Here is a 14,959-nt window from a genome sequence, read left to right as displayed (position 1 = left end):
GCTTAAAAATCATTCATTAAATAAGCTTTATTATTTATGGTTAAAAACCAGTGAGTAAGAAAATAGAAGTAGGTTGGGAATTACAGTCCTCAGCCCACAATCATGATAAATCATGGAAATACATGTGATAGAACGAAAGGGAGCCTTCAACGCTTCTAGACCTTATATCTCATTTAAAAGTTTTGACACAATTTAGGTAATATTTATATTTTTCATATGTCATTCCTTATCTTTCAAATATTACAAAGATCTTTTTATAAGTCAGAATGCCATTAGTGAGTATGAGTAGCCTGGTAATTTATAACACGTAAGTGGTCAGAAAAGCAAAGATTTCACAATTCAAGGCTCTAGGATTAAGTAATAGCTTTTATGCCAAGACCACTGAATCATGCACATGTTAGGACAGACAACAAATACCAGTGTCCGTAGAAAATCCAGAAAGGTTTAGAAATTATTCCCATGGAAACAGCCCCGGAGGAAAACCTGCCATCTTCTCTCGGAATGTTTTATTAAAGGCTTCAACTTGGGCTTCTGAGAAGTGATTCTTCCAGTCTCCAGTGACACCTGGAAAACATGAAGCAAACACTTAGTCATGATTTAAGACCCCATCACATCCCCTCCTTCATTTATCTTAGAGCTTGTCTGACAAGGACATAGTAGCTAATTTACCAAATCACCAATGGCTTTTTTGGGGAGCCCTCTACTACCTTGAAAATATCTCCATATGTTCTTCTACCTGCCTGGAAATGATTTCCTGCTTTCCCTCTCTCCCACCCCTTCATCCACACACTCTATCAAGAGATGAATCAACTTGGGTTGTAACACACTTGTGCATAGAAGCAATGCTAGGAATTTCTCTGTATAGCTATCCTTAACTCAACTAACAAAAACGCTTTTCTTCCTTCTCATGCTTATGTCTTTTCTTCAGCAAAATTAGAGATAAGGGCAGAACGGGTTCTGCCTGGAAGTGAGGAGGTAGAGGGGAGGAGGAGAGGATAGGAGAGGAGGGCAGGGGGAAGAAATGACCCAAACAATGTACGCACATGTAAATAAATGAATAATTAAAAAATAGGAAATTTTTTAAAAAGAAAAGTGCTGGATTTATCTTCTGAAACTTCTAGAACGATACTTCTAACTACTTCAATTTCTTCCACTTTCGACAAAGAGAACATATTTTCACTTGCAAATAGATTGTGACGCTCTCTCTCTTCCACTCTTCTATGTAAGGAGAGCTCACTCAGGAGACCATCTTGATCCCTCCACCAGATCTGCTGACCTCTTCAACTTCTGGCTCAGAGTCTCTAAGGACTTCCGGTTTCCCTTAGCCAAAGTGCTGAGCACTTTATGTTGCTCTGGGTAATGAAGTGCCTCCTCCTTTCAAGCTCCATCTGCGTTGAGTATTCATTAGCTCTCTCCATTACTCTCGATCTCCTGATTCCATATAAACACCCCAGACCTCCCAAATCCCAGACCCACTGCATTTCAGTTCCTTCCTCCTGGAGCACAGTTTTCTTCAATGTATTCACATCGTGTCCATGGGTTTTCTTCCAGTCTTTACTCCAATGCAACCTTATCTGTAAGGTTCTCCTTCACCACCCAGTTCATATTGGCCGTCTTTTAGTTCATAGCAATATCAGATATGGTATCTATATGTATTTCCTTTCTGTATCCATGCATAGCATATATTTCTAATGTATTACCAAGTCAAATATTTTCTTCTTAAATTGCCACAGTTAGTGTTTCACAGACCAACAACATATGATATATATCCAGCAAAAATTGTTGAAAAGGCTAATAAAATAAAAAGTAAAATTCTAAGATTATTATCCCTACTTTACAGATGAGGAAAAAAGTAGTCCTAAAGAGTTTACCCAGTGTAAAAGTGATGGATGTGGATTGAATCCTATGATATTGACAATAGGAGTCATATGTGACTTCTTTTATGTGCATGTTTATATTATTATTTTATAATAATGTTAAAATATTGCATAAATTAACTTGGAATTATTACATAAGTATACCAATTAAATTTATACATTATATAGAATGCATACTTGTACATAAAATAGCAATTTAGAGTATACATAAATAACAAACTCAACTTATATGAATATAAATACTATAGCAGGATGTCTAAAATTTATCTGTCAGCCTATAATCATCCATTTTTACATTCATATTCTTCAGTCCCTTCATTGATAGAACTTCTTTATCACTGCTCATGTATCACCCACAACACACATAACTATCAGTAAGGCAGAGGGAAATTTGAATCTACCAGATCTTAATAAATTCAATAAGGCTCCCAACCATAAATAATCAGTCCAGATGAGTGAATCCAATATTTATATGTAGAAACATAAAGTTCTAAATCCATGTATTTAAAAATTGTACTTACCTTACACAAAGAAATTTCTGTTTATAAATGTTCCTTTTTTAAAATGTTCTAAAATCTGGTATGTTAGATAGGTGGGCTGCCATAATGAGGTGCCACACTAGGTGGCTTAAACAATAGAAATTAATTTCTCATGATTGTGGAGACTGGAAGTCTGACATCAAGTTGTCAGTGGGACACTTCTTCTTAGAATTCCCAGAGAGACTCTGTTCCAGGCCTCTCTCCTTGGCTTCTATGTGGCCATCTTCCCTGTATCTTCACATGGCTTTCCCTCTGTGTTTCTGTCCAGATGTCTCCTTCTAAAACTACAGTCATATTGAATTATGGCAAAATCTGATGGCCTCCTGCCTCCAAGACATCACATTTGGAGGTACTGGAGACTGAGAGTTGAACATACGAATTTAGAGGGAAGACAATTCAGCCCAATATTGGTCTCTTCTGGAAGCTTCTCTTACTAGCATGCCCTTGATCACCTTCAAATGTCAACATAAGAACTTGGGAGCAGGACAACATGAAGCCCTGAACACACCACTTTCTACCCTATGCATGTCTACATCTTTCTCCATGTACCCCATCCTCCAAGACCAAAGTTTTGTCTTGTTCCATCATCGGCACTCAGTTTCAAATCTCATTTGTCTTTCACTTAAATCAGGCACAAGAAATTTCAGGTAAGATTCATGCTGAGGCACATTTTCCCTCTGGCTACAAAGCTATGCAACCAGACGAGAGTTATCTGCTACAAAAATACAATGGTGGGGCACGCAGAGATTTCCAGAAGCTTTGAATCTTGAATAAAAAGGTTATTGGTTAGGCAGTTCAAAATCGAGTTGGGAAAATTCCATCTATTTTTAAGGCTTGAGAGTAATCCATCCCTAGATCTTAATGCTCTGAACTCATGGCCCATTGGGTAGCAGAATTCCTGACATGATCAAGAGCATTTGAAGCTTTTAATGTATGTCCCCTGTGGCTTACTACCCCACGTAGATTTGTAAAACTCAAGTCTGTAACTCCAGGCAGGAGACATTTTCATGATTCTTGAGGTATAGCCGTGATTTCTCTTTCATAACAATCACTCATAGCAAATTCTTCCCTCCCTATTTTTTCACTTGCATTATTTCTTTATATTTTTTTCTTGTTCAGGGTAGTTCTTGTTTCTAAATCACCCTTATGGAAGCCCCAACATGGCCATCTCCAGCCCCATGCTCCTCTCTCAAGCTGAATCAACTTTCTCCCAAGTGCCTAGAGCACACATCAGGACCATGTACAAAAGTGTCCCCTGTGAGGAGACATGAGAATTGATGTTCATACACTCAGACACCTTCTTGGAATTCTGCACTAAGCACAGTAATGCCCTGCAGGTATTCTGACTCATTTTGAATTGAGAATGTTTTTTTACCTTTTCTCAAAAGTATTGTAGAGTCATTCCTAAGAAACAAGGAAAAATTGGACATCTTGTTTTCTTTCATGGCGTCAAAGGAACTATACTTGAGGACTAAATCCAGTTCTTCTGGTTCTAACTTCTTTCTCAGGAATTTACAGATCTTCTCTATAGTGCCTCTTGTGTCCTAGTAGGAAAAGAAATCCATAGTGAGCATATGGAAGAGAAAGACAATGAGAAAAGTAGATGATAAGGTGTAACCTTTAGAAGAAGGAGGATGAGCAGAAGGGGAGAAGCACAGAGGAAAGACATGCTGAAATGAGTCATGGTTGAGTTGGATGCAAGAAAGAGGACAAAATAGAAACAAAGAAGTGAGAGCCTGAAGTGTGTACATGATGTTGGAGTCAACATGGTCTTCCCTTTACGGTTGAGCTTTGGGCTACCTAAAGAAGGATCTGAGTTTTTAAAGAGGAGAGTTTTTTGGTGGCACTGGGATTTTAAATCAGGTTCTCAAGTTTGCTAGTCAGGCAGTCTACCATTTGTGATACTCCACAGGCCTCTTTTGTGGTGTTTTTGAGATAGGGTGTCACAAACTATTATTATACATGATCAGAGCAGGGTAATTATTATATCTGTTAATTTCAAAGATATATTCTTACCATGTGCAGGTGGTTCATGCCTGTGGTAACAGCTGCCCATGGGGCAGAGATCACAGGATTGTGGTTGGAAGCCAGTCAGGGCCCATAGTTCCCGAGACTGTATCTCAAAAACATCCAACACAAAATAGGGCTGGTGGAGAGTCTCAAGTGCCTAGCAATCATGAAGCCCTGAGTTCAAACTCCAGTACTGCCCAAAATATATCTCCTTCTTTTGTGTTTCTAACTTTCAAGATCCTCTCAACTTACTCTTATGACAAATCTAATTCCTTATTGTGAACCATAGTTACCCCACTTGCTACAGAATATGAGGAGTTAGTCCTCCTACCCAGCTGCACCCCTGGAAGACCCTTACCAGTATTGAGCATTACTGAAGCCCTTCTGTCACATAGTACCATGGCTCTCGGAAGATATACACAGATTTATTTCATGCCTCCTATTTCTCCCATCAGTAAAGGTGAGATGCTTGCTAGGAGATTGGACACATCTCAAGAACAAAAAGCATTAGTACCCAGGCCCTCTAATGAAAGGTTATCAGCAGCAGCATCTGTCTGCTCAAAGAAACTTTTATAAGCATCATGCAAGCCTGAGCCACTGTATGTTGCCTCAGTGCACAAGGAAAGCCCATTAGATGTTTTAAGATGAAACAAAGAAGAAAGAGCATGGAGAATGGGAAGGGTCGATGAGAAGTAGAGCTGTGAAGATCGGGGAGCTATCTCACGCTTAGTGACTCTTCATATTGCTGAATTTGACAGAGAAGGTGGAGTGGAGACACTGAGTAAATGGGGATGTAGGGATCAAGATGGTGGTGGGAGGGTGTATGGTGACTAAGAATGATGGTTACCTTTTTCAGCTCCTCATAACTCAATACCAGGAAGTTTTTCCTCTCTCTCATGGACATCCAGCCATGAATGTGCTCAAACCAGGATCCATATGGCACTGTATGGTGGAGACAGAAAGTGTGGTAGATGACAAACTCTATGACATTTGAGGACACATCTATAGTCTTCACTGTACCCCCACACAATGACTGCCTGCTACCTTAAGGTGTAATTGATGAATAAAACTAGTATGCATTTACAGTGTTCTTCATGATGTCTTAATATATATATATATGTGTATGTACATATATATACATATATACATTATAGTATATTGATTATAAATTATAGTAAATGTACATTGTATACATGTATATGCACATTACATAGTGAAGTAGCAAAATCATGTTACTGAATATGCTTATCACCTCACAGACTTACCCTAGTTTGATGGCCAAGCAGCCTCAGGAACATTGCAATGGCATGAGCTTATGGAAGAGACAAAGATCACATCTCCATATAGGACACAAGAGAGAGCACAGACAGGGCCAGTCCCAAGATTTTCTGACTATCCTTTGTGGAGAACTACCCCATTCCCTTCTGAGGGCAGAACTAACCATCTCTTAAAACTTCCACCACTTATCGGCATTGGAGAACATTTGAAAAATTGGGAGACATGTAAATCATAGTCAAGCCATAGCACCCTGCTTTGGCCTCCAAGCTTTCTTCTCCATTTCATAGTGCAAAATTCATCCATCCCATCCACAGTAGTTTCAAGATCTTAACTGTTCCAAATTGCTCGAAAGTCCAAGGTCAAAGTCTCCTCCTTGACTCATGGCAAACTCTTTCAGATGTGAGGCCCAACTCCTCACATCAGGTTGAGGTCAGTTTCAACAGGAAATACAATCACCAAACCATTAAGATTACATTAGAGGGGGCTGGAGGTATGACTGAAGTCGTAGACTGCCTCCTGGGCAAGAGTGAAGCCCTGAGTTCAAACTCCAGTACTGCCAATTAAAAGATTAAAGTTTATGGTGAGGGCAAGTAAACTACAGAGTTTGTCAAAATATATGATGGACAACTGCAACGTTACCTAGTGGAGCTAAAGCAGCAGCCTGTGAGTTCTGCAAACTGGATGTGACAGAGTGACAGATGCAGAGCTCGTGGCTCCTCTCTCAGCATTGGCAATGGGATCTAGGATATGGTGATGCCAGGAAGGAAGATTCCCTCAGAGGAACTGTCCCTCTTCCTGGTGACACCCAGGTAAAAGAACCAATGCCACCCTTCCCTCCTCCTCAAAAATTGAAATACAGAAATGTAAATCCACATACTTATTGGTTATAAGATTCAATGGTTTGGTTGAGAAAATTTTAGAGCATATTTTTTATGCTTCTGAGAAAGGGTCTCAGTGTATCCAAGGCTGCCCTGGATCTTGCTATTGTATCCCGGGCTGGCTTCAAGCTTCGTATCTTCTGATCATAGCTTCTGAAATACTGGGATTACATGTGTGCACTCCTACACCCATTAAAGTGTATTTCAATAGCATGCTACAACAGAGGTGAGAAAACTCACATTGTTGGCCAAAATCATATTGCTTCCCATAGCTGAAAATCAAGTTGAACCAGAACCTTATGGTGACATAAGGTGCATATAGCTTGCTGTTTGTTTACTTGTTGCCTATGAAGTCTGCATAGACATAGACTTGAGTTGCTGCAACAGAGACTATGTGGCCCATAAAGACAGAAATTTACTGTTTGGTTCTTTTAGAGAGTACACTGACTCTGTCACTGAAGGACTGCAGCATGTAAGGTCAGAGGAGTGGTTGGAATCATTTCAGAAGTGCAACATTGGTCTGGCTTCCTAGCTTTGAAGTTGGAATTATTCTTTGTGTCTCATCTCACGCCTGACGAGGGAGACGGGGATTGTGAGTTGATGCTAGAATGGACTAAGACTTTGGGGCTGGTGACATAAGGTACATATAGTTTGTGTGGGGTAAAAATCACTGTGTGATCTTAAGCTTTACTCTCAGGCCTAGGGGCCAGGGTAGAGAACACTGATGCCTGATTGAAAATCAAATTTCCTGGAACCTAAACTCCTGAGGTACCTTTATTCTAGGAGGTAAAAGGTTTTGATCACCCTTCTACATGAAAGGTTGAAGATAACTTAGGATATAAGTTGGTAACAATAAAGACTAGTGTTGATGGTTGTTCATTGGTACTAGGTTTCGAATATGGGTTGTTCCCTCAAACTCATTTTTAATCAACAACTCATTGTGTAGTCAACAAAATGTTATGTTAATGGTACAAGAGAATAGAATCTTAATTTGACTATCAGCATGATTATATTTGAATATGAAGTGATTATTTCAGATTAAGTCATTAGAGTGAAGCTACTTGATTAATTCCGGTGACTTCACAAGGAGACAGAGGGAGACCCACACAGAGACCCACATGCACTATCTCCATGATGAATTTCAGCCCAGAGATCCCTCATCAGAGCCTGTGCCATGCTGTTGGACCTTGTATTTGAGTGAAAATAAAACCTTGTTCTTCACAAAGTAGTTGCCTCATGTATCTCAATATCATAACAAAAAGACCGAGTAACACAATGGGTAAATAAGAGAGAGGTTTGTTCATGATTTTTAAGGGACCCTGGCATGGCAGTCAAGTTTGCAGGAGAGGACTGCATCTTTCTCCATTATTGGTTGGATTTCCCAAGTTTCCAGGTGACCAGTAAAGCACAATCTAGACTTCTTTAGATACCACATGGCCATACCAACTATAGCATTGAAGGGGGGTGCTCTCTTCATGTCTTGACTTTCTTCACAGAGATTCACTGATACTATTTACCTGAAGCCTAATGAGAAGCAAGGTAAGGGACCGGGATGAGCACTTTAGGTTAGTGCAGCCCAACAGGAAATATGAGAGCAAGGCAGTGAAGGTTACATACACATCATGCTGAAGGTAAACAATATACAGAGGTTGTTGTAAAGAGAAAGTGACTTGTGAAAAATATCAGAGACGATTCCTTTGTAGCGCAGAAGAGCCAAAGAGCATGCAGAGGAAGATGATGATAATGAGTTCATTACAGTAATTGAAGTGAGCAATATGAGTAGTCCTTATGGTTCTAGTTAAACAAATTGTAGTAAATAGATATTTCTTATTTACAAAGACTGCATAGACATTTACCAAGCAAGAAGACTAGTCTCAACACCTGTGATCCAGCAATGAACAAGCAAGAGATTACACTTTTGTTTAGAGTCGTGGAAAATAAAGAAATAAATACACGTGCAGTATGCAGACTAAAAGAGAGGATGAGAGATGAGGCAGAATGCTACTTTATCTAGTGCTGAAAAGAACATCCCCGTGAAACAGCGGCATATTGACAGAGAGCAAATGAATGTGTGAACCATGGTGTAGACTTGGTTAATTACTTAAAGGAAGGGAATCGGGAAAACTGGATATAGATAGAAAGGAGCCACATGAAGCTTCATAAATATGCTAATTTTGGGGAGTGGGTGGCTGGCTGATGAAGACAAAGGTAAAGTAGACCCATATGAGGACTGGGAAAAGAAGGTTCAGTGTTCACTATATTGGATTACAGGTATCTGTGGCTCTCTGAAGAGAACATCCTGTAGGTTGCCGAACATTGGGAGAACAATCCTGGCTAACCTACTAGACTGACATATACCTCTGAGGAAAAGTACAGTTGCAAGTATGTGAGAAAACCCAGAAATTATGAATAATTAAAGCTATGGACATGCCAAAGTCACGTAAATATTTCTGAGAAACATAGAAAAGTGGATTCAGGAAAAAAGGTATCTGTAACAAAACGGTAAAGGATCAAATGTTTTTTTCTGGGAAACCAGTGAAAAGTTGACTTTCAGAAATCACATATCAGGAGTCTTGGAAGAAGAATGTGAGTCCTCTATGCCAGTACTGGAAAACTTGGAGACCAAAGAACAGGCAGGATGGTTTATCATGGGACACGTTGAGTTGAGTGTGGGGTGGAGTTCTGCTGTGTAGGAGAGTGGGAACACTTGGGGGATCTAGGTTAGTGGTGTTGGATCCTACAACACAAAGGTTGGTGGGAAATAGGCATGAAATGTGGACAAGTGGGGTCTGTGGAGGACTTTCAGCACCCTCCATCTCCTGCATTTTATAGCACACTCACCATTCCCTTGGATGAACCATTCAAAATATTCATCCCATGACTTTGCTATTTTACAAATATTCATCTTTTCCCAGAAGAAGTAACCAGACACAGAAACATCTCTGGGATTTCTGATGATATAAATCACCTAAATGGAGAAAGGAGAAAATGAAAAAAGTCAATGCAGTAAATTTTTCCACACTCATGAAGCTGTTCCTTACACAATTTGTGTACAAAAATGCCCATTAATATCAATGGGTTCTTTACATCATTAGTTTCAACATTCTTTTAACAAATATACTTTGTAATGTTCCTGTGAACCAGGCCCTGTACAGTTCACTGTACCTGTGAACCAGTCCCTGTGAACCAGTCCTAGTTCTGTACCTAAGCACAGAACAGGGACAATGGAAGAGGAATGCATTGTTTCTTGCTTCTGGGACAATTGTCTTGTTGGCATAGGAAGCAACTGGTTTTACAAGATGGCTATATTCATTATTGTGTGATACTCTACAAAGATCATCAACAGGGAAATGGGCTAATACAGTATGCTACATTCATAGACACGTATCAATCTACAGTCATCCACATACCCAGGACCATTATGAATCTCACAAACACTATACTGAGTGAAGGAAGTCACACATCTATGTTCATACCCCATGAGTCCATTTAGGTGGAATTCAAAGACAACCAATTCCAATCTATAGCTTTAAGAAAGTGGAATGTTTCCTTCAGTGAATGCTACTTACTGGGAAGAGGAACAGGAGAGCTTTCTGGGCAGTGGAAACATTTTAAATCTGGTCTGGATGAACACTGCACAGTTTGCATACATGTGCACATTCATCAAGAAAGTGTTTAAGATTAATGTACACATACAGAAAGACACACATAACACAAGCTAGGTCCCCTAGCATTTGAAAATATGTATTTTAACTGTTTCCCTGATGCACTCCAAGGTTGCCCTGCTCACTGGCCTCTGACGGCAGCCTGCAGTTGGTTTAATCATGGAAGAGCACTGGCAGTAGCTATGGTGATGGATAGTCTGGTGTGTGACAAGCACTGTTCTAAGCCTTTTCATTCACTAACTAAATTAATTCTGTGAACATTCCATGTTAGGGATGAAGAACGTGAGTCAATATGAGGTTAGGTAACTTGTCCAAGATGTCACTGCTAGTGAGTGGCAGCATTGGAATTTCAGTCCAAACATTCTGATTCCAGGTCTTGGATTTTACCCTACATTACTTAAGCACTTAACAGAGAACAAACTAGTTGTATTCACAATTTCTCAGGCTACAGTCATTCTTTACATCTCAGGTGTCTGACTTGTTAGTTATGTCAGCTTTTCACGTTACACTTCCTGCACCACATTCTTCTTTTGCAGTCACCTGAAATATTAATCCTTCAAAAATGAAGATGTGATTTTCAGGGGATTTCTTTTTTCTCTTTTTTGGTGACAAAAGAAATATTTTTTTGGTTTTATCTTTACAATAGTGTTTAGAGAAATAAATTATTATTGTTATAATTATTTTAGCAATCATTTTCTTGCTTGTGTGGGGGAATGACATGATTACAAACTTGCTTCTTTTTTTTTTTTACTTTCCTACACCAGTTTTATTTAAAACACAAAATAAGTATTTCTCTTTCTGTAATGGCAAATGGTTCAAATAATGCTGAACATGAATCACTGACTAATACAAGGGCTTTAAATATGAAACAAAATTATTTTTTAAAAAAACAAAAGCATAAAGGTTATATACAAAAGGGACCTGGAATCTATAGGCTGGTTCCAAAAATGAAATGAGTTTATAAAATCTGTGGTGAAACCAGAACATTCCACCCCTGCTTTGGAGAAGAGCTATCATACAACATTCAGTCAGCTGAAGATGGATTGGTAGAGGTGTATCTATACATAAATTTCAAGTCATTTTTGCTTGTGCAGAATCATCCAGATCGTCCCAAGACTGAATGAGCAGTCCTGTGGATTTCTTCCTTTTCCATTTTCCCAACAAAGTTACATGAAATTCAACTCTTGCTGAGCCGCTTACAACAGCAGTTCCTTAGGAGCCAACATTGACCGGTGGTTCAGATTTCCCCATGAGAAACAAAACTGGCCACCTACAGCAAAATATCAAAATGGGCAAGTTCTTCTTTCCTCCTCCTTCTGATTATGTACAATATGTCTCCTTTCAAGACTATTACCCCATCATACTGGTTCCTTCTCAAGTCTAAACCTTGAGGTGATATGAAGGAGACCAACATCAAGATAATAAAATTCAATTCAGAAATGAAGAAAACTGGAAGGTATACAATACACCCCCAGAGCATCTCAACATCCCTGCTCCAGTACAAGTCAGTGTACTGCTACGGCCCATAGATCAATATTGGCAGCTTGAATGAGTTCATTTTTTTCTTTCTCCTCTTGTGGCTAAAAGGGCACCAAATAAATACTGGGCAAGAGGAGACAAACTTGCTTCTAAAAGCATAAATTTTTCATTGTGGTGTTCCTCCTTTTGTTAATGTAATATACTAGCTAAGCAGATGATGAAAGTCAAGACACAGAGAGAAATTTTGAGTGGAAACAACTTTTCTTTCTTTACTTTATATTGTTGCTATATAATTCATTTATCTTTAAGAGAGAGTTCAGGTTCTAATGAAGTTAAATCATATCATTGTTCCACCTAACAGTCCTTAAATTCTCATTGGTCTCTCTTTACATTCCTCAATAAAGAAGCAGTTAACTTCTTTATATTTTGCACAATTTCTTTATGACGTTATTCTAAATTCATCTTTTTGTAGTTCAGAATTTCCTCAGCCAGAAAATTTCCAAATCCCATTAAGACACATGTAAATGAGTCCAGTAGGACAAATGTGTCTACTAGGTCAACTTCAGTGTTCATCACAATTCTGAGGTTTCCATGAGAGAAAGTATTGGTTCACATTGCTCATTGTAGTTTAAAGAAAACTTTAAAAAAAATACATAAGCCAAAAAACACAATCAGGAAATTATGATTCTGAAAATGATCTATAGTATGTCAGATACTGAATAAACCTGGTTCCTGCTGGTGGTCATCTGTCAGCCACAGGGGACAGATCGAGGACTGTTGATCTCATGAGACAGCTGAATGCAGCATGGCACAGTGTGATGAAAACAAACCTTGACACCAGAGCAATTTCTCTGGATTTAGGCATTTGAGTGTGAACTTGTTTTTCAATCTATGGGCAGGAAGCATTTATTAAATTAAGTCACTAATTCCAAGTACTCAGGATGCTGAGGTAGGAGGATCTGAAGTTCTAGGTCATGGTGGGGTACAAAGCAAATTCTAGGTGAATATAAGCTACATAGTGAAACCCTACTCAAAATGAATAGAGATTCAGTAATGATCTTTCAGAGAAACATAACAGGGATTGTATTACACACATATATATCAGGAGAGAGAGAAAGACAGACACAGAGAGAGAGAGAGAGAGACAGAGACAGAGAGACAAAGAGAGCAAGATGAGACTTAAGCTGTGTTTGGGTTTAAAATTTGGTTTTCTGAGACTTGGGCCCATCCTTTCACTCTCTCTCAGTTCTGACTAGGATAATCTGTGGAGTGGTGCTCATCCTTGTACTACATTCTGATCTGAGGACTGACCACACCTGCATCAGCACGTGCCTGAGAATCTCACTACCTCCCAGACCTACAGAATGACACTGCATTTCAGCAAGACCTAAAGGACACATCTAGGAACTTCTAGTTCAAAAGCATTGATCAACTATTTCTCAACAATTTGACACTGACCTTTGCCTTGGAACTGGAGAAAGACCTGGGGAAGAGTTGGAAGGGGAGGTGGGAGGTGATCAATCGTGGGCCCTCCATACCTTGAAGTGACATAAACCCATTTTCAGCCTCTAGCCATGGTGCACGGTCCCAAATGGGCATAGATTGGATCCACTTGGGATCCCCCTTGGTATGAATCAGGCATAGAATCTCAACCAACCAGTTGGTTCCTGGAAAAGCGATGGTCATGTTTTCAATCAACTTGTGAAAAAACACTTTGGTAAAATACACATAACATAAAATGTTACTGTTGTAAAAATTTTTAAGCATATAGTGCAGTAGCGTTAAGTATATTGCTATTGAACATTCGTCAAGAGTCACAACATTTTCATCAGGCTAAACTGAAGTCAACCCATTACACATCAGTTCCGTGCTTACCGTTACTTCCAGTCCTGGGTCACTACCATTCCGCATTCAGTTTCAACGAATTTGAATATTCAAAGTATTTCATATAAGTGCAATCATGAAAAGTACATATTCTCTTGGAACTGACTAACTTCACTTAGCAAACTGCCTTAAGATTCATCCATGTTGTAGCATGGGTCAGAATCTATTTTTAAGACTGAATAATATTCCATGGTTATGTGTATGTTGGTGTTTGTTTATGAATCATTTGTCAGTGGATAGTTCTGCTGGTATCACCTTGTGGCTAGTCACTTAAATCCTTTTACTATACTTCCATTTCCTTTGGCTTTTCAGTGTCAATCCTCTTTCAATGTTCATGACGTCCAAACCCACACAGGTTGTGGAACTCCTTTCCCCATCTCACTGCTGTCGATGCATGATGCACGTCCTTTCAGTGCATTGAATTTCCAGGCTCTACTCCAGTTCCTGAGTGTTCTTCACGACCATCTTCTTCCTGAACAAATCCCTATCCTCCAAACCTCCTCACATTCATTCTTTTCTATTAGGTTACATGTCCTTTCTTGTATTATGTCCTTCCTAGTTACCCTCTTTCACCCCTTTTCCCCACACAAGCACACAGCTGCCTGAATCTGACTAGGGTCCATGCTATGTATAACTTACATGGTCCCCTCTGAACTCACAGGTCACTGTGCAGTCATATGGATAAATCATTTTTTCTATATGGAATGGATTTGAGCACTGGTCCGTGCTCCCCCAGCACTGTGCACTGTGTGCTTTGTGCTGAGTGCTCATCATCTGTGGAATAAGAAAGAACACGTCATAGCCTTTCTATGATTTATGAATCAGATTCCTTACCTGACTTGGGATAAGACAAAGTTACAATATCTTCATCCTTCACCACAAAGTTATCACGCAGTTCTCTGATGATTTCAGGCTTAAACCCCAAAGAAGGTAAAGGCACCCCCTCGAACCACAGGTAGTCATCAAACATGATGAAGAGCTCTTTGTGTGTGGTGTTATGGGTTTCTGTAACCACCTGTGGAGGATATAACAGAGAGTAAAAGATCTGATATAGTAATGATAAAAGAATCATTAACTTTTCCCCATTCATTGTGAAATAATGGTCAAATGTAGACAGATATTGTACATGATGATCAAAGGTTGGGTGCATTAGGTAGATGTGACAATAGTCTGCCCAACATATGAGTCCAAATTCATGGGCAGGAACCAGAGATTCAGTCAAAGTACAAGCACATAGTATAAGTCATAATTTAAATTTTTAAAATAAATTTTAAATTTTGAATTGTTTTAGATGCATGGAAGCATTGCAAAGAGAACTCCCTAACTCCATTCTTTATTCGATTTCCTTA

The 14,959-nt window shown here is 39.2% G+C and overlaps 1 protein-coding gene across 1 annotated transcript; it reads right to left on the bottom strand.

Moving 5' to 3' along the window:
- Window positions 1–12: 12 nt before the first annotated feature.
- On the bottom strand, window positions 13–14,650 carry LOC141418029 (sulfotransferase 2A1-like). The gene is made up of 6 exons (XM_074057853.1): window positions 14,445–14,650; window positions 13,185–13,393; window positions 9,424–9,550; window positions 5,274–5,368; window positions 3,792–3,960; window positions 13–564 (listed from the first exon to the last, which is right to left on the bottom strand). The coding sequence occupies exons 1-6, from the start codon at window positions 14,578–14,580 to the stop codon at window positions 452–454; spliced, it is 849 nt and encodes a 282-aa protein (XP_073913954.1). The 5' UTR covers window positions 14,581–14,650; the 3' UTR covers window positions 13–451.
- Window positions 14,651–14,959: the final 309 nt, after the last annotated feature.

Source organism: Castor canadensis, chromosome 16, assembly GCF_047511655.1.
Source record: "Castor canadensis chromosome 16, mCasCan1.hap1v2, whole genome shotgun sequence".
Classification (NCBI taxonomy): Eukaryota; Metazoa; Chordata; class Mammalia; order Rodentia; family Castoridae; genus Castor; species Castor canadensis.
The sequence above is the reverse complement of the archived record's forward strand: the minus strand, read 5'-3'. Positions and strand labels throughout refer to the sequence as shown.

What these genes read in the sequence shown, in the direction of transcription:
- LOC141418029 (XM_074057853.1), bottom strand. Translation starts at nt 14,580, where the DNA reads ATGTTTGATGACTACCTGTGGTTCGAGGGGGTGCCTTTACCTTCTTTG. An exon ending in GTTATGAGGAGCTGAAAAAG is followed by an intron (nt 3,961 to 5,273) that starts GTAACCATCATT and finishes TTTTCCTACTAG; the next exon opens with GACACAAGAGGCACTATAGA. An exon ending in TACAATACTTTTGAGAAAAG is followed by an intron (nt 565 to 3,791) that starts GTAAAAAAACAT and finishes CATGTTTTCCAG; the next exon opens with GTGTCACTGGAGACTGGAAG.